This window comes from Dipodomys ordii, unplaced genomic scaffold (genome assembly GCF_000151885.1).
Source record: "Dipodomys ordii isolate 6190 unplaced genomic scaffold, Dord_2.0 Scaffold8, whole genome shotgun sequence".
Taxonomy (NCBI): Eukaryota; Metazoa; Chordata; class Mammalia; order Rodentia; family Heteromyidae; genus Dipodomys; species Dipodomys ordii.
This window is the reverse complement of record NW_012267224.1, coordinates 32,044,008-32,062,898: the sequence shown is the minus strand read 5'-3', so window position 1 is coordinate 32,062,898 and position 18,891 is coordinate 32,044,008. Positions and strand designations below refer to the sequence as shown.

Genomic DNA, 18,891 nt, shown 5'->3' with positions numbered 1-18,891 from the left:
AGAGAAACTTCTCTGAAGAAGGAAGAAGGATGGCCAATAGACACATGAAGAAATGCTCAACCTCCCTAGTCATAAAAGAAATGCAAATCAAAACAACATTGAGATACCATCTCACCCCAGTTAGAATGGCTAGAATCAAGAACTCTAATAACAACAGATGCTGGAGGGGATATGGACAGTAGGGAATCTTACTTCATTGTTGGTGTGAGTGTAAACTTGTTCAACCACTTTGGAAAGTCATATGGAGGTTCCTCAAAAGACTCCACATAGAGCTCCCCTATGACCCAGCAATCCCACTTTTGGGCATTTACCCAAATGATCACAAACAAGACCACACTAAAGCTACCAGCACGACTATGTTTATTGCAGCCTTATTTACCATAGTTAAGATATGGAACCAATCCAGATGCCCCTCAGTAGATGAATGGATCAAGAAAATGTGTTATAAATACACTATGGAATTCTATGCCTCCATCAGAAAGAATGACATTGCCCCATTTGTTAGGAAATGGGAAGACTTGGAAAAAATTATATTAAGTGAAGTAAGCCAGGCCCAAAGAAACATAGGTTCCATGGTTTCCCTTATTTGCAATAACTAGTATATGTCTGAGTCAAGCAGAAAAGGTCAGATAAGATGATGTTAGGGAAATGAACCTTAAGATATGTATTCAAATGTTTTTTTTTTCTTTCATGCGATTGTTTCTAACACATTTATAAGGTTATTTCTTTGTTGCTCTGTATGTCCCTCCCCAATGGTATAACCCCTGCTTTCATTGTATTTGATGTTGTTATAATTTGTGGAGGAGAAGGGAAAAAACAAATCGTTTAAATAGGGATACAGGTGGAGCCATTGCAATAATGAGACGTACAAGTTGTCATGTCGAAAACGAACTTTACAACTTTGGTGGTGGGGGGAGGAGGGTTGGTTGGTTGGGGTGGGGGAAGGATGGGATGGGAAGGGGAAACAAAAGAGGAGGATACAATGCTTGATAAGAAATGTACTCATTATCTTGCCCATGTAATTGTAAATCCTCTGTACAGTATTTTTACAATAAAAAAGATATTGCTATTATAAAGGTGATATACAGAAGTTATATTTCCACAAGTCAGGTAATGAGTCCATTTCTTTCTTTCTTTTTTTTTTTTTTGGTAGGTCGTGGGGCTTGAACTCTGGGCCTGGGCGCTGTCCCTCAGCTCTTCAGCTCAAGGCGAGCGCTCTACCGCTTGAGCTACAGCGCCACTTCCAGTTTTCTGGTGGTATTTATTGGAGATAGGAGTCTCATGGTCTCTCCTGCCCTGGCTGGCTTTGAACCGCGATCCTCAGATCTCAGCCTCCTGAGTAGCTACGATTACAGGCGTGAGCCACCAAAGCCCCGCTATGAGCCCATATGTTTATGAACATTGTCACCCTTTCACTCAATAATGGGACTTTTAAAAGGACTGATCTAGTCAGGTTTGTATTGAAATCTAACTTAGAAAATTGGTTAGAGTCAACATGTACGAATGAAAGGTAGGAGCTATGGGTTAGATCAGGGTGTGGGAAAGGAAAATAGCAAAAGTTTAATCTCAAAGGTTTACACATTCATTTCACAGATCTCCTGCTTGTTGAACATGTAAAGGAAAGGATGGGAAGGAAGTGGAAGGGACCATGCTCACATTTTTGGTTTATATAACCTGATGGTGGTGCCAATAACTGGATTTTTCCAAACCTGCAATAATCTGACCTCAGTTTTGATTTCTAAACACCTTGTCCATATTTTCTCTAGTGGCATCACTCTCTTTCTGACAACGTTATGCAATTCTCTCCAGTATTATGGACTGTAATGATCTTACTTGTATACAAAGTATTCGTGTATCTTGAAACTGCCTCAAATTTTCATGCATGGAGACAAGGTTGAAATAAAATCATTCATAGCTTATTGACATCATTAAAATGTCTCATCTAACATGGTTCCATTAAATTTTACTGTATTTCGTAGAATTAAATGTATGCACAGTTAGAAGTTTTATGAGTTTTCTGCGAGTTAGTAAACTCATGAAAGTATTGATCTGATCTGATTATATCTAGGTGCTGAAAAGGGGAAGGAAACCCTAGAGCTTTAGATAAGGATAATAATAGGACCAACATATCCTATGTGAGTTTTTTTTTTTTTTTTTTGGGTCCGGTCGTGGGGCCTGAACTCTTGGCCTGGGCTCTGTCCCTCAACTCTTCAGCTCAAGGTTAGCACTCTACCACTCGAGCCACAGCGCCACTGCCGGCTTTTTTCTTTTTGCTTATGTGGTGTTGAGGAATCAAACCCAGGGCCTCATGCATGCAAGGCAAGCGCTCTACCACTGAGCCACCTTCCCAGCCCCTCCTATGTGAGTTTTAATAAAACAATTTTCATTGAAAATAACTTAGAGCTTATTTTTTTGGAAAGTATATCAACTCTTAAGCAAGAGTCAAAACAATTTATGATGGGTATATTCATGGTGCTTATGTATAAAACTATATAAACATCACATCTTTGGAAGATCTACATATTTCATTGTAAATTTGAGTTGAGTTAAGTTTATGAACAAAATATGTCTACCTTATAATTGGCAGTAGGTTAGATAGGTCTAAAGTCTTGGCAACTCTACCAAATGTTCATCAAATTAAGAAACCATTAACCTGCCTTCCATTTTCCATAGAAGAAAGTGAAAATGGACATTACAATGCAATAAACAAGATTCAGCCTAATCTTTCAGGGTAAATACCTGGTTTATTTTATAATAGAAAAATAGCAATATCACTTCTAGATCTCCACAACTGTCTTTTAAAATTGCAGGAATAACATCTTATTGTCGGAAAATCTCTAAGTAGCCAGTGTTTGTGCAAAACCAAAAGGGGTTTCCTTTGTTGCAAATAGAGAATTTGCCTGTGACAATTCAGCCAATTCTTTACATAATAGCTGGATCTGGCCATGTAGTGGGAAGCATACCTTACTATGCATGCAAGTAATAAAGAAGCTACTCAAAACTGTGATGTCATGGGGTTGTAAATAAGACTGCTGAGAGGATAAAGTGCGATGAATTTTTCAAAAGTATGCAAAGTAGAAAATATAAACTGTTTGGAAGAACTGAGTCCAGTCTACAGATCAAACTGTTGCCAGAGTTATTATGAAGGTGAGAAAACAGGGTATTTTATCACATTTATTTCAGAGGCAAAATCCCAAGCCAATTTACTGCCCTTCAATAAAAAAAACCTGGAAAATGTGTTGGAGACAATTTGAAGATATATCTATTTATCCATGTCTTTTTCTGTCTACTTTCCACCCATCTATTCATCCACCTATACCCATCAACTCTTCCATCCACCTACCTACTGATCACCCCCTCTTACTTGGGATATGGTCCCTTTGGGCGCTTTTAATTTTTCTTTAACAATTGTGTTTCTTATTAAATAGCATCATTGAGCAATTATTCTAGTGAATCTGTAATGAATTTCTTCATGAATCTGATATTTACATTTAAAGCTTACATTTTTCCAGTAAAACATAATCCCCTCTTTCTCATAACATTTAATTCTTAAGGTTACATTATGAAAGTAGCCAAAATTCACTTGCAGCTCTTAGATGGCTGCTAAAGAAAAGCAGCATGATTCATTCTGTAAAAAGATTGCAAATCTTATTATTGCTTTTTCCAAATAAACTTGTGTCCTAATTAATTGACTTGTATATAATTAGTGTCTGAAATATTTCTGTTAAACATGGAACAAATGCTTATACTGAATGTAATGGTGTTTTCCATTTTACAGATGAGGAACTTGAGACACTATGTCCACTTGTCCACTATGACTAAACTATCAAGAACATCAGGCCAATGCACTTTTCTTTATAATCCCCAGGATTTCATTCTAGGCCTTGTAAAGACACAAAAGAGATTGTTATGGCCTGCATGCTAATGTTGAAATCCATAATATGCATACTGTAATCTAATCCTCAATTAACTAACATTAAAAAGTCAGGAATTCAGGGAGGTGATTCAATCATGAGGGCTCTGCATTTGTGAATGGAATTAGAGACTTATTAGCTTCTTGGTCCCTATCATCACATGAGGATACAATAAGAAGTTGCTGCCTATTTATTTTTTAATAGAAGTCTCCTAATGGAGACACTGAACCTGCTGGCTTCTTAGAATTTCCAGATACTAGACATAGGAAACAAACTTCTGTTATTAGCTACCTAGTCTATGAATATATGTTACAGCAATCCAAACAAACACAAGGGGCCTCATTTTCCAGAAGACATGCATGCACAACCAACCAACATTATATATATATATATATATATATATATATATATATATAGCTGTTTTCTTTTAATGAGGTACATGAAGGATGGGGAAGACACGAAAGAGAGTTGAAGTGATTGGAGAGAGATGTGTAAGGAAGGAGAGCCAAGATTTAAAAAGTGGAGACAACCTGAGGATTGGGGCAGATATGTTTCAAATCCTAGCAATGGCTCCACTCTTCACTCCTCACCCTTTATTTTGGAGGAAGACATTCTGCTTCCAGTGTTTGGTCACTCCTTTGATCTGAAGCTAGGATTAGTAACAGATGGCTCTGGTTCCTGCTCTGTTCCCTGTAGTTTGTCTATGCGGTCTCAATCCTAGTGTAAACAAAGCCTGTATCTGTTGTTGGAATATCAGTGCTGATCCAAGAGATGCCTTCAGAGGAGGGAGAAAGAAATGGACAAATAACTGAATCCTGCCTGTGGAGTCTCGTCTCCTGATTTCATCAATGGGAATGTTTAAAAGTACAAGGGTTTTGTAGTAATGAAATCAGCTTAAAGAGATCACTGGTACTAAATTAGTCATAAATAGATGTATAAGTGATACAATCATGTACAAAGTTGGAAAGAGCCATGAAATACTAACAGGTTAGATAGGTATTGTAAAACAAGGTACTTATAAGGTATTCCAGGTTCCATCAGGGAGAGAGGAGGCCTGTTGTCCATGCCAGGTTTATCACTGAGCCCCTACCCCCACCCCCAGCCACTTTTTGGATAGCACAAAAGCCTCCTGACACACTCTGAAGTTTTTATAAATTTCAAGTATTGTGACAGATTTCCATGGACTAAATTCTCTAATTTTAATATAATATATTCTAACATGACTGTACAGACTCATCATAATTAAGCTGGAATGTTGTAGGAGAACAGGATGTGTTTATTGCAAAACAAACAAACAAAAAAACCCCATCCTTCCATAAATCAAATGTGCAACAGCTGTCTGGTCTTTGAAAGGAATTATCTCTTTTGTCCTAAGATTAGCAGGGCTGCAGAGGAAAGAAAGGAATTAACTATGATAATCAGTTCAAGTCACCCAGTAATTTCTGCAATGAAATAGTCCAGCCATATTTGGAAATTATCATGAAAACACTCAGCTTTTTAGGTGAATTATTATTGAATTTATATTAACCCTTGGGCTAAGTATCTAGGGAGTATTTTTTTTAAGTTGCTAATGTAAAAAGATATGCTACTGATCTCTTAATCTGATCACATTCAGCAAGAGTTATTTGCCCTGAGGTCTGAGCTACGTGGTAATAAAATCAAGGGACATAAAAACTGTGGCAGGAACAGTACTGAAATTGGAGAAGCATCATTATGAATAGCAACAAGTATGGAGATGCATATGTAAGAGGGTAACTAGAGTCAATATAACACTATTCTTCCATGATTTAGAGTAAATAGATAGTTATGGCTCATCTGCTGGGTAGATATTTATGGATTATTATCCAGTATATTATTGAAGATAAGCCTGGTTAAAAACAAATAGAGGGAAGAGCAAATGGCACAGGCAGGCTTTTAGGAAGGCCATCATTTGTAATATTTCTCAGGAAAATCTCTTTCAGAAATTCCTCAGCATAGCTAATGTGCCATAGAAGGACTCTCCATTTTAGGAGTGCATAAATCCACATAAATTGCTATAATAAGGATTCATCCCACAGCCCTTTTGGCATAAATGCACATCTGGTCTATGTTTGTAATGAAATCAATTCAAAGCCCCACAGTGCATTAATAATAAAAATGTTCAACATATTGCAACCAAATAAGCCCTGCAAATTCAAGTCTGCAAGATTCTGTCACACATGTGTGTATTTTAGCACTGATAAATGATTAGGTTACAGAATATTTTTCAAATGACTTAATATTCAAAAGGTAGAATTTTTTATTATTATAATTATTATATTTCCACAGGAAAAATCCATATGTATGTATGCTAGGTATTTTGCTTGCTTGATTTATAAAGCCTTGTGGACTTTTATATCCCTAGCTCACAAAAGCATAGAAATTTTATTAATAATACAGTTATTGTAAGCTGTACTAGCCTAGCTTAGAGGAAACTCATGGATTTGCATTTTTAAAACTACTGAATTCTGCAGCCTGGACAGAAAAGTCATTGAGACTCCATCTCAACAGAAAAACAGATGGGTGGGATGGTATATGCTTGTCATCTCAGTTAGAACAGAAAGCATAAAATAAGCAAATCGTATCTCAGTGCATGCTTGGAGAAAGCTGAAAGATCTTATCTCAAAAATAACCAACTCAAAGAAAGGCCTAGAGCATGCTTCAGCAACAGAGCACCTGACTATCTAGAGCAAGGCCCTAAATTCAAGCTCCCTAGTGTCAAAACAAAGAAAACAATAACAACAAACAACTGAATTCTAGAATAGAACCTAGCATATTAGAAGTTGTCTTTAAATCTGAAAGAAATATGAGAACAATATTCCTTATTCATTAAAAAAAATCTTGGTTTTTGCTTTCTGCAGTTATAATCAACAACTGCAAAGGATGTAGATTTAATAAAGCCTTCCTATACTGTTCTCCAGATTTACCTTCTGTGTTATGTGATTGACCCAAGGAGAAGAACAGTTGCTGAGGTCTGGTCCCTGGGGATCCCAGATTCCATCCGGAGCAAGGCAAAGGTAAGTTGACACACCTGCAATAAGGAAATAAATATGTCCATTTCAAAAAGTCCATTTTCATTAGCATGATTTCATATCCTTAATATGCTTAAAGATAAGCCACAGCAGATATGATATATAATTTAATTGAGATAATGTCCATTAAATGTCAGACACAGTGCCTGGCAAGCAGCTGTCATAGAACAAATGTTATAAACACAACCACTGGATATATTAAAGCACTGGTGGGCAACTCTGCAGGCCATGGGGAAGAAATGCATGGATGGTATCCAAGTGCAACCTGCCCTCAGGTGCTTATTGGTGAATTCTGCGGAGCCAAGACAATAGTTGAGCCTTAAAGAAACCCATTTACAGGGGTATTGTTTGCTTCCTGAAAAGCAAAATGCTGAAGAAAATTTCAAGTAGAAGAAAATGATACCGTAATGGGTGAGGTCAAGGTTTTTAACTGAAATTATTTGAGACTGTATTGCAAACATCTGGAAATGGAAGCCTAGAGTCAGAACATAAAGTCCTGTGTTGGTCATGTATGTGTGTTCTGGGAAAACAGTGAAGACCCTTAAGAAGAAAAGGGAAGTGAGTAGATTTAGGCTTTAGAAGGAAAACTCTGGTGGCTGAATGTAGGATGAATTTGAAGGTGAGATGGAGAGGTTGGGAAGAAGCAATGGCTATAATTCAAGTGAAAAGAAAGAGGAAAGAAAAGACAAAAAAAAATTAAAAGTCAGGACCAGACCAAAGCAGAGTAAATGGTAAAAGGAGAAAGAAAAAAAAAAAGAGGACTGTAACCTTTAAGACTGTTGATGGCTTCAGAGGGTTTGCTTTAAAACCTGTCCCCAATTTTCACAGGACAATAATGACATATATTGGTAGTGCAAAGTGCTTTCAAATAAAGTGTTTCCCTAATCTTCAAAAGAAATCTCTCAAGTAGGGAAGCTATTATTACTTCTCTTAGAGATGAAGGAACTGAGTCTCTGAGCAAAGACAGAAGACATCATGAATGACTGATTTCAACACCACAGAAAACTTTAGAAATGACCTTTGTTCTCTTTTTCAAAAATGGAAGTAAAATGCTGAATATTTTTTTAACTATTTTCTAAAGATAAATATGCACATTTATATAAATCAATATACTCTGATGCTCCTCCCACTCTAATATTTCATGAAATTTGGAATAGTGTGTCCCCATATTGGAGCTTTTATATAAATGGTATCTCTGTTAAAAAAGGAATAAAGGGAATAAAGGAAATAAAGCAATTGTTTCTGGGATGTGCCAAATATTATTTTAAGAAGATCATTGTATATAGCAATGGTGAAATTGGAATATTTCTTTCTTCAAATGGTAAGTAACGATGTGATTGCAATTTGGGAAGATAAGTTGAATCCATAGTAGAACAAGTGAAAGGCTTTCTAGTTCTTAACTGTTCCCTGCAAATCTGGCCTATAGAGATTGGTTTTTGACACTGTTGAGAGTCTTTGAGCATTAAGATATTATGGTGACTGGTAGAGATGGCTAGCTTGCTATTTGTATAATGCTAAGAGGTGGTTCGGTGGCCATCATCACATCCAGATATACTTAATTTTCTACAACCAATACTGACCACAGCTGGAATGTTGCAAATAGAGCCGACTAGCAGGAAGAGGAAAGAAGAGGTAGATGAGAAAGGAGTCCAGGCATTAAGTTTCATTGTAATTTGATTCCAAGACTTGGCATTGCCTGAAAAGTAAGGATTGCCCAGAAACTCCTGCCAAACTTTCACCTGTCACTTCCACAGGTTGCATTTTCTGCCTCTGAAATATATTGCTTTCACTGTAATTTAGCTGAGTTCAGATTATAATACTAAAATAGGTAGTTAATAAGAATCAAAAGGGGAAAAAAAAGACAAGAGAAGAGAAGAAAAAAATCCTAGAAAAGGAAGTCAAAATAGTAACAACAACAACAAAAGTCACTTTCAACTTTGTGGACTGGACGGGTTTACCTATGGTTCCTGCAGGGCATGGCTGCTTTGCTACTTGTCCTTGACGAGTCTTAAACCACATGATTTCCCTGGCTTCCACAGCCTCACAGCTCTCTTCCTGCGCTGGGATTTGGGAGGGTGCTGAGGGCAGGTGTGTAGTGACATCATCAAGTAACTCTACAGCTGGAGATGGGGTGCTGGTACTCCGGTTTCTCCTTCCAGGTACTGATGGGGTGGTGCTACGTCCTGCACTCCAGGTTGTGGTCCGAAGGGTGGTACTGGTGGTTGTACTACCCATTCCAAGAGGTCCTGTGGTAGACATTCCTGAAAGAGAATTAGAGAGAACACCTACATTGGTTGTTCACACTAGGATTGCAGGATGACCCTATAGTGTAGAAACCATTTGTCTGTGACAGTTAAAAGAGTTTTTGGAGTTGTTTTTGGGTCCAGTGGTGGGCCTGAACTCTGGGTCTAGGCGCTGTCCCTCAGCTCTTCAGCTCAAGGCTAGCACTCTACCACTTGAGCCACAGCACTACTTCCGGCTTTTTTCCTTTTTGCTTATGAGGTGCTAGGGAATCGAACCCAGGGCCTCATGCATGCAAGGCAAGCGCTCTACCACTGAGCCACCTTCCCAGCCTAGTTAAAAGAGTTTTTAGACTCTAAAAATCCTTTACCTCATGTTCACTTTAAAGATGGCAAAAGAATAAAAATAATAAGGTATCAGACTGGCACTTGAGTACCAAAACAGCCATTGACCACTGCCAAACATAGACTGGGTCCTCAACTTTAATCACACAAAACAAAATTATAGCAAAACTCAACTCTAGAGTAAGCTTCTTAAGACTCTCAGCCTTTTGGACAATTAGAGGATTAAATCCTTAAGCCCTCTACTTAGAATGTTCAAACTTGGCATAGAAACAAAAAAGAATTGTATACTATTATATACAAATCTTTGTCGACACTAGGCAAGATGATTTTCTAAATCTGAAAGAAATAGGTAACAAGCAAAAGGAAAAACAAAACAAAACAAAAAATAAACAAGCAAACAAAACCCAGACACCAAAGCACCCACAAGCTAAAAAAAAAAGAGAGAGACAGAGAGCAACTCTGCATATAATTCCCTTATTGCATATTAGAGTGGTGATCTATCCTAACTCTTGACAAATAATCCTCGTTAACAAAGCTTTAAAACTTGATAATTATTGGTGTAAGTACAAGCAGTTAGTTCCCAAGACATTATGCTTCTAAATTACTTTTTCTAAGTTCCAATATAAGGTAGCTAGAGTTTTTGATAAGATATAAGAAGTTGTGAACCTATACCTCCTAATGGTATCATTTTAGACAATTCTTTTTCTGGAAAATAAAATTCATGGTTATATCATAGGACTGCAAAACTACACCATTCTAGGCATGAATTACTAATTGTAAGAGCGAAAACTAGACAAGCATTAGCATTCAAGCTTATAATCTTAGCTACAGAAAGCTGAGATTTAAAGGATCAAGTTTCAAAGTCAAACCCAGGCACAGAAAAATCTATGAGATTACATCTCCAATTATCCAGCAAAAACTAGGACTGATGACTGATAGTATGGCTCAAGTGGTAGATCACCAGCCAAGTGAGTACAAAGTTCTTAGTTCCATTCTCAGACTTGGCAATTGTTTTTTTTAAGTAAAACTAATACTGTCATTCTACTATCAATGTATTTAGGGGCATTGTCTCTACCCTGGTACACTGTCACTCACAATTAAAAATGGATAGATAGCCCTTTGATGAGCTTCCAGCTTTATTTAGAGGAGGTTAAGTATCATACACCAGAGGACACATCTTCACAAAATCTTTGCTGCCTTTTAAAGAGTCCCAGGTGTATCCCAGTGCATTTGATGTATATAAAACTTTTAAATCTAGCAGAGATACTTCAGGGGCAGAGAGTATTTTACTGTTAACAGAAGTTATGTCACCTGGTTATGTCCTTTTGTCCTTTGTTTTCCCTCCCTTCTCAACTATCCACTCTTTGTCTGCTTTCCATGAGAAACAAAGGGAAAGGTGGAAGAGAAGGTAGTTCCTAAGGACATCTACTCCGAATGCATACAAGAAGCCCAGTGTCTTTCTTAGCTTTCTTCTTTGTGGACTGTATACTCAAGACAACTTTTGTTGATTTTTTTGCAATAGAGTATGTGAAAGCCATCTATTTTCATCTCTTCCCAATCACCACTATCTACATTGAATTCACCATCATTAATGAATAAATACATCCTTTTTCTTTCCTTCCTTCTTTCTTTCTTTCTTTCTTTCTTTTTTTCTTTCTTTCTTCCTTCCTTCCTTCCTTCCTTCCTTCCTTCCTTCCTTCCTTCCTTCCTTCCTTCCTACCTTCCTTTCTTTCTTTCTTATTCTCCTAGAAGCAATAACAGATGAAAAGTTTGGAATTTTAAAAAGAAAACAATTATTGATCCTAAGGACATGACACAATTCAAACACAAAACTCAGGAACTTATTGCAGAGGGACTGGGAAGGTGGCTCAGTGATAGACTGCTTGCCTTGCATGCATGAGGCCCTGGGTTGAATTCCTCAACACCACACAAGCAGAAAAAGCCAGAAGTGACACTGTGGCTCAAGTGATAGAGTGCTAGCCTTGAACAGAATTGCTGAAGGACAGCGCCCAAGCCCAGAGTTCAGGCCCCATGACAGGCAAAAATACAAAAACAAAAAACAAACACCAAAAAACCTCAAAACAAACAAAAAATCCTGTTGCAGAATATTGCATGAAATTTCTATTTAAAGTTATAAATGATTGGGACGGGTGGTGAGATAAGTGATAGATGGTTTAACTCCCATATGCAAGACTTAGGTTCTAATTCCCAACTCCTAAAGGAAAACAAGTCAATAAATAATAAGCTAGGCATAGAGATTTCTGATTGTGATCGTTTCTACTAGGAGACGGAGATAAGAGGATCACAAGCTCAAGGTCAGTTGAGCAAAGTTATAGAGTCTTTACCTCAACAATTAAAAAAAAATAAGAAAAAGAGTTGAAGGAATGCAATGAGGGGTAGAATATGTGTTTGATTCTCAACCTCACAAAAAAAGCTATAAACAATAAAAATAGTATTATATATATAGTACATGGGAATATGTTAATGCAGTATTTCAAAAACATTAAATAAGATCAGAATACTTAATAAATAGATTAAAGCAGAATTAAGGAAGTGGAAAAACCTCCCATGCTCCTGGATAGGGAAGATTAACATCATGAAAATGACAATACTGCCAAAGGCTATCTACAAATTCACCATTAATATTCCAATTTCATTCTTCAATGAAATAGAAGAAGCAACACCAAATTCATATGGAACAATAAAAGAACCCAAATAGCAAAAGCAATCTTTAGCAGAAAGAACAGTGCAGGAGGAATATCAATATTAAATTTCAAACTCTACTACAAAGCCATTGTAATCAAAACAGTTTGGTACTGGCACAAGAACAGACCTGAAGACCAATGGAATAGAACTGAAGACCCCGAAATGAACCCACAGACCTATAGCCCCCTAACCCTTGATAAGGGAGCTAAAACATTAAAATGGAAGAAAGACAGCATCTTCATTAATGATGCTGGCCAAATTGGTTAAACACCTGCAAAAAACTAAAACTAAATCCTTATATATCACCCTGCACCAGAATCAACTCCAAATGGATCAAAGACTTGGCAGTCAAAGCAAACATCCTGAAAATATTACAGGAAGGAATTGGAAAAACTCTAGGGCTTCTTAGCACAGGCCAAAATTTTCTTAATAAAGACCCAGAAACACAATAAATAAATAAAAGGCTAGACAATTGGGATTGAATGAAACTGCAGAGGTTCTGCATGACAAAGGACATAGCTAGCTAGATCAATAGAAAGCCCATGGATTGAGAGAAGCCTAGCCATACAACAGACAAGGGTCTCATATCTAAAAGATTCTTGTGACTCAAAAACAAGAACAAACCCTCAAAGAAACAACTGTCTGATAAATAAGTGACCTAAAGACTTAAAGAGAGACTTCTGAAGAGGAAATAACAATGGCCAATAGACACATGAAGAAATGCTCAATCTCTCTTGCCATAAAAGAAATGGAAGTCAAAACAACATTGAGATTCCACCTCACCCCAGTTAGAATGGCTATTATCAAGAAATTGAATGACAACAGATGTTGGAGCGGATGTGGTCAAAAGGGAAACATTTACTGCTTTGTTGGTAGGAGTGTAAACTTGTTCAACCACTTTGGAAATCAGTATGGAGATTCCTCAAAAGAGTCCACATAGAGCTCCCTCATGACCCAACCCAGCAATCCTATTTTTGGGCATTTACCCAAAAGATCAAAAATAAGGCCATACTAAAGCTACCAGCACAACTATGTTTATTACAGCATTATTTACCGTAGCTAAGCTATGGAACTAACTCAGATACCCCTCAGTAGATAAATGGATGAAGAAAATGTGATACACACACACACACACACACACACACACACACACACACACACACAATGGAATTCTCTGCCTCCATCAGAAAGAATGGCATCGCTCCATTTGTTAGGAAATGGAAAGAGTTGGAAAAAAATTTTAAGTGAAGTAAGCCAGACCCAAAGAAGCATAGGTCCCGTGGTTTTCCTTATTTGCAATAACTAGTATATGTCTAGGACAAGCAGAAAAGGTTAAAAGCTATGTACATATGACCATATAAGTTAATGCTATATGAAATGAACCCCAAGGTAGGAACACACAGGTTTTACCTTTCTTGCTGTTATTTTTAATGTACTTATAACATATTATGTGATTTTTTTTGTTTCTATGTATGTTCTTCCCCCAGAGTATAACCCCTGATTTCACTGTATTTAATTCCAGTGCCTTACATCTTGTATATACATTTTTCTAATTTGGGGAGGGGAAGGGAAATAACAAAATGCTGAAATAAGGATACTGGTTGACACATTGTAGCAATGAGATGTACAAGACACTATTTTGAAAATGAACATTATAATTTCGGGCAGGGAAAGTGAGGAGGAGTTGGGGAAGTGGAGAGGAAAGGAATGGTAGGAATAAAACAAAGGAGAGGTAAATAATACTCTAGAGGAAAATGTACACATTACTTTATGCATGTAACTGTAACCCCTCTGTACAGTATCTTACAATAAAAATATATATAAAAGAATATTTAATAAATTGAAAATAAATCACTTGCCCCTTTTCACTGTTATCTGTAAAAAAAAGGCACAACAATGATGACACTGCTGGTATGTAAAAATGTTTTTGTTCAAATATTTTTTAGATGATGAAAAGTTCTTTTCAATTTCTCAACACCAAGGGGAGTAATAAGGCAGCAGTTAAAATCTTAACACCAAGTGTTTTCTCTGACTCAAAAGATTCATTTAAATAATTCCAGCTCCCAATGATAATCGTGTTGACCATTTTGAATAATTTTATATTTCTTGACAGGTGCTACAGTCCTTTCGTTGATAACCAGCTCTCGTTCATTTTTCAAATAAAGCATTATAAGTTCCCTGACTTTCTTAATTGAAAATGGAAAGGCAGAGTCTTACAGCAGTTACCTCTTATTAACTAAAGAATCTCATGCTCAAATTAATGTGTTCTGAAAAAAAAAATCTCTGAACTAGAGGAAAAATTATTTCTAAAATAGAGGCTGTTTTCCCATTGTCTTTCTTCTCTTCTTGAGAGTTATGTAAGTACTGGAGAATGCTTTCAAAATGAACGTGCTTTCTTCTGCTAGGTATTATAATTAATATATACCTAGCTGTGGGAAGATTTCTTCAGTAATCATTTTCATTGTAAAGCTGCATTGTTCTGCATATGACAAGCAGGTTCTCCAAAGTTGCTACCCACCACGAATGGCACATTACCATATTTTTGCTTGCTGTGACTCTAGACTTTCCAATAAATTTGTCTTTTAGCATTGCTTTCCCTGTCAGCTGCCCATAACTCACACACCTGTGATCCTAGATACACTGGTAGCTGAGATCAGAAGGACTGAGATTTGAAGCAATTCCAGGCATACGTTCAAGATCCCTTCTCAGCCAATAGCTAGGCACAGTGGTGTGCACCTCTCATCCTAACTGTGACTGGAATCCTAAAACAGGTGGACTATGGACCAAGTACAAAGCTAGAAAGAAAGTGAGACTACCTCAAACATTGAACATCAGATACCAGTTGTTTCATCTGTCATCCTAGCTACGTAGAAGGCTTAAATATTGAGGATTTTGGCTCAAGGGAAGCCTGGGCAGAAAGCTCTCTAGACTGCATTTCCAAATAATTAACAAGAAGCAGAATTGGAAGCAAAGCTCAACTGGTAGAGCACCGGCCAAGCAAGCCCAAATTCAAAATCAAGTTCCACTAAAGAAAAGGAAAAAATTTCCTCCTTTGAACCCATCAAAAATCATTTTAATTCTCCTGTCCCTCAGTCTTCATTATCCAGATCTTAATTCCCTCAGGATTTATTTTATTTTATTTACTTTTTCCTCCAGCATATATTGAAAAAAAATACTATTTTGACCGTATACCTTATGGAGTTTACCGGTTTTTTAAAAAAACAACTATGCAAATATCAATTGTATAACACTTTTTTGCACAACTTTCTTTGTCTCTACTATTACTTCATTTAATTTGGACCCCAAAATGAAGAGTCATTATGTTTGTGAATTCCAAATTTTAACAATGACAAATCTTAGCCTGAAATTAAAAGTGAATAATAACAATGTAAGTATGAAGAAATGGCACCTTCTGGCCTACATTCCATGTTATTATTCACCTAGTATTGATTGCATATGTCTGAAATATGCCCAGAACTAAGGAAATAGAAGAAGGACTGCAAATTTCAAGCTAGAGTGGGCTATATAGATTTTTTTTTTGGTCTTGAAGCATCCAAGGCTAAGCTGAGGTCAGTGGTAGAACTCTTGCCTACCATGTAAAAATCCTGTGTTCTAATATTGCAAAATAAAAAAGTAAAAAAGATACTTCACATTCTGAATTGCTTTATGTATTCCACAATTTTTAGCCTTACATAATCTTTTAGGAAAAGGCTGAATGAATAAATAGGTTGTACTAAAGCATTACTTTTCATGATTACAAAACATCGACTATTTGTAATAAACATATTTGTTTAAAAATGAATCAAGTCAGAATATAAAACTATGCATCTTTGCATAAATTTCACTGTTGCATAAGTGTTTAGCCAGCTTCATGAAGGCCATGGCTTTTCCCCCCCTGATTCTCTTCATCTTCCCCCTTTCTCCCAACCATAGGTAGTTTTCTTCATGGTTTTCACATTACAAACTTTCTTTTGTGTTAACTTTAGTCCAACAGACAGTATTTTGGCAGGGTACAGAAACATTTCCTCCTCCTACCCTCCCAGTGTTGATTTGAATCCAAATCAATTACTGAAGAAAGCTTCCCCAGGGCCAGAGAGAGGAAGTAAGAAAGCTACTTCCATCTCTGTGCTGCAGGTGGCTTTTGGCCCCATGGTACAGACAACCTGTATGTAGAATGAGGCAACAATCCTTGTGCAGAGCAGTAGAGACAGCAGGTTTGATTAAAACTACTTTGTAAAAATGAGCATTAATATTACCCATCACAAAGTTATCTAATTCTTTCCAGATTCCTTTTATAATACTTAGCTAATGACCTCTTGGATCTCTATAGACTATCATCCATGGAATGTCATTATTATTTTCTGTAATGTGATCCACTTATATTTTCTCTTTATTTCCTAGGCTATTATCCTCACTGGGAATAGAGGAAATTAATTGTTTTAATAAACATGAAATTATAATGTCCTTATTATATAAGATAATATGCTAAAATGTAATTTTAAGGCATTTTATTAAAATTATCTGCTACATATTTAAGACCCTACAGTGGCAGAAATTTATGGGATGTTTTGTATACATGGTATAATTTATGCTATCAACAGTCATTGGATGTGTGTTCTCATCCACATTATGGAGATGAAAGAAGAAGTCAAATTAAACAATTCTCCCAAGTTACCGAGCTGGTAAGTCTAGCCAACTCTCTTCCTTTACATTGAGCCCATGCTCTTTGTTTCTGGAAGTGTATAGAGAAAAAAAATGTATGTGTATATGTGTGTGCCTGCATGTGTGTATTCATGTATATGTGGGTAAAACTCTTAATATAAAGATTCTCTATGGTCCAGACTAGTGGGGAACTACTTGAATCTATATTATGGACCAAGCAACATTATGTCATTATATAGGGTCTGAGCTACTCAGATCTGAGAAATAAAATGGACTACTCTTCATAATTCTTATTTTACAAGGAATGAAAACATCATGAGATTCAGTAAACTTCCAAGTTCATAAGAAGGCCAGAGGAACCAGCAAGGCACAGAGCCAGAGACTTGATTCTTCACCACACTAACTGGTCTATTGAGAAGCCATACTTGGTCTGTGAGAAAGCAGGCCCTACTGTTGAGAGAAGAAAAAATCTTTATGGAGATAATTTGTGCCATGGCATTTCTAATCCATTCATTAAGCACTCAGGAACACAAGGTAAGGCCTATCTGTGGATTCTAGGAAATCTAATACAGTATTCAGCCTGTGAATGGACAATATTATTGTCAACCAATATTGCACCTCTGGTAATTTTCATGCATTTATTATGCACCATCAATGTTCTAAACATCTTCATATATAACCAAAGTACAGAGAAGAGGATTTTAATACAAATGGCTTGACTTCACACATAAATGGAGTAAAGAGAGGTGAAGAAAATTTCCCAGCCCTTGACTATTGCTAATGTTTCAATAATTTTAATATAAGCAGCTTGACTCCAGGTTTTCTGTGCATCCATATTCCCATGGAGTGGTAAAGGTTTGAAGCTGTTGTTGTTGTTTTTAATGTCTCAGAGTGTTCATGTATTGCATGCCTACAAATGACCAAACACTGGGAATTACAAGACTAATTCATCCCACCTACATCTATTACTCAACTTCCTTGTGAGAGACATACTAGAAATGAACTGCTGAGTGTAATTTTCCACAGACTTTCTATAAAAGGCTGCATAGGAAAAGCCTTTAAAGAAGAACAAACTACATTCATTCATCTGATTCACATATATGCCTTCAACAAGACCCCAAGTTGTGACACACTGAAAGGAAAATTTGTAAGAATCGTTTTTTGTTGTTTCTTTCTTTTTTTGTTTGTTTGTTTTTTTTCTTTACAAAACACTGAAAGGTAAATTTGTTAGAAACTTCTTTGTTGTTCTTTTTGTTGTTGTTATTGTTGTTTTGCTTTTATTTGTTTTGGGGCTTGAACTCTGGGCCATGAGCTGTCCCTGAACTCTTTTGTTCAAGGCTAGTTCTCTACCACTTTGAGCCACAGTACCACTTCCAGTTTTCTGGAGGTTAATGGAGATAAGAGTCTCAAAGAGGGCTTCTCTGCCCAAGCTGGCCTGAACTGAGATCAAATCTCAGCCTCCTGAGTGGCTAGGATTACAGGCATGAGCCACCAGCATCTGACCATAAAAATCTTGAAATGAATAAAATACTGTAAATGTAGCACAAATGTCACCTCTTACAATATAATGAGATAAATAGTCCACCATTTAAAAGAGATTAACCTCTGCCACTTAAGTTTTTAAAAAATTATTTCTCCTGTGGTGATATGTATTAAACCCAGGACCTTCCACAAACTGTGAAAATGTTTTGCCACTGAGCTGTATCCCTATGTCTGCCTTTGAGTTTTAAGTGGAAATAACCCACGAATCACATGAGAACAAACAAACAAACAAATACATATATATATACTAAAGTTATAAAGTGCTTTGCAAAGTATATGACTAAGACTGTTTAGTAAGATTACTAAACAGTTACTACTAGTATAAATATTGTTTTTTGTTCCTTCAAGCCAACCAAGAAATATTGATCAGTTACTATGTACTATATACTTTTTAAGTATTTATTTAAAATTGGAAAAATAGTTTGAATGCAA

General features: G+C 36.6%; 1 protein-coding gene across 1 annotated transcript in view; it reads right to left on the bottom strand.

Moving 5' to 3' along the window:
- The window catches only part of Adgrl3 (adhesion G protein-coupled receptor L3), a 444,648-nt gene that overhangs the window by 133,114 nt on the left and 292,643 nt on the right, over positions 1-18,891 (bottom strand). The window contains exons 8-9 of the mRNA XM_013009168.1: positions 8,923-9,225; positions 6,860-6,963 (exon numbers count right to left, since the gene is read on the bottom strand). Coding sequence (XP_012864622.1) covers positions 6,860-6,963; positions 8,923-9,225 — 407 coding nt within the window. The remainder of the gene's footprint in view (positions 1-6,859; positions 6,964-8,922; positions 9,226-18,891) is intronic.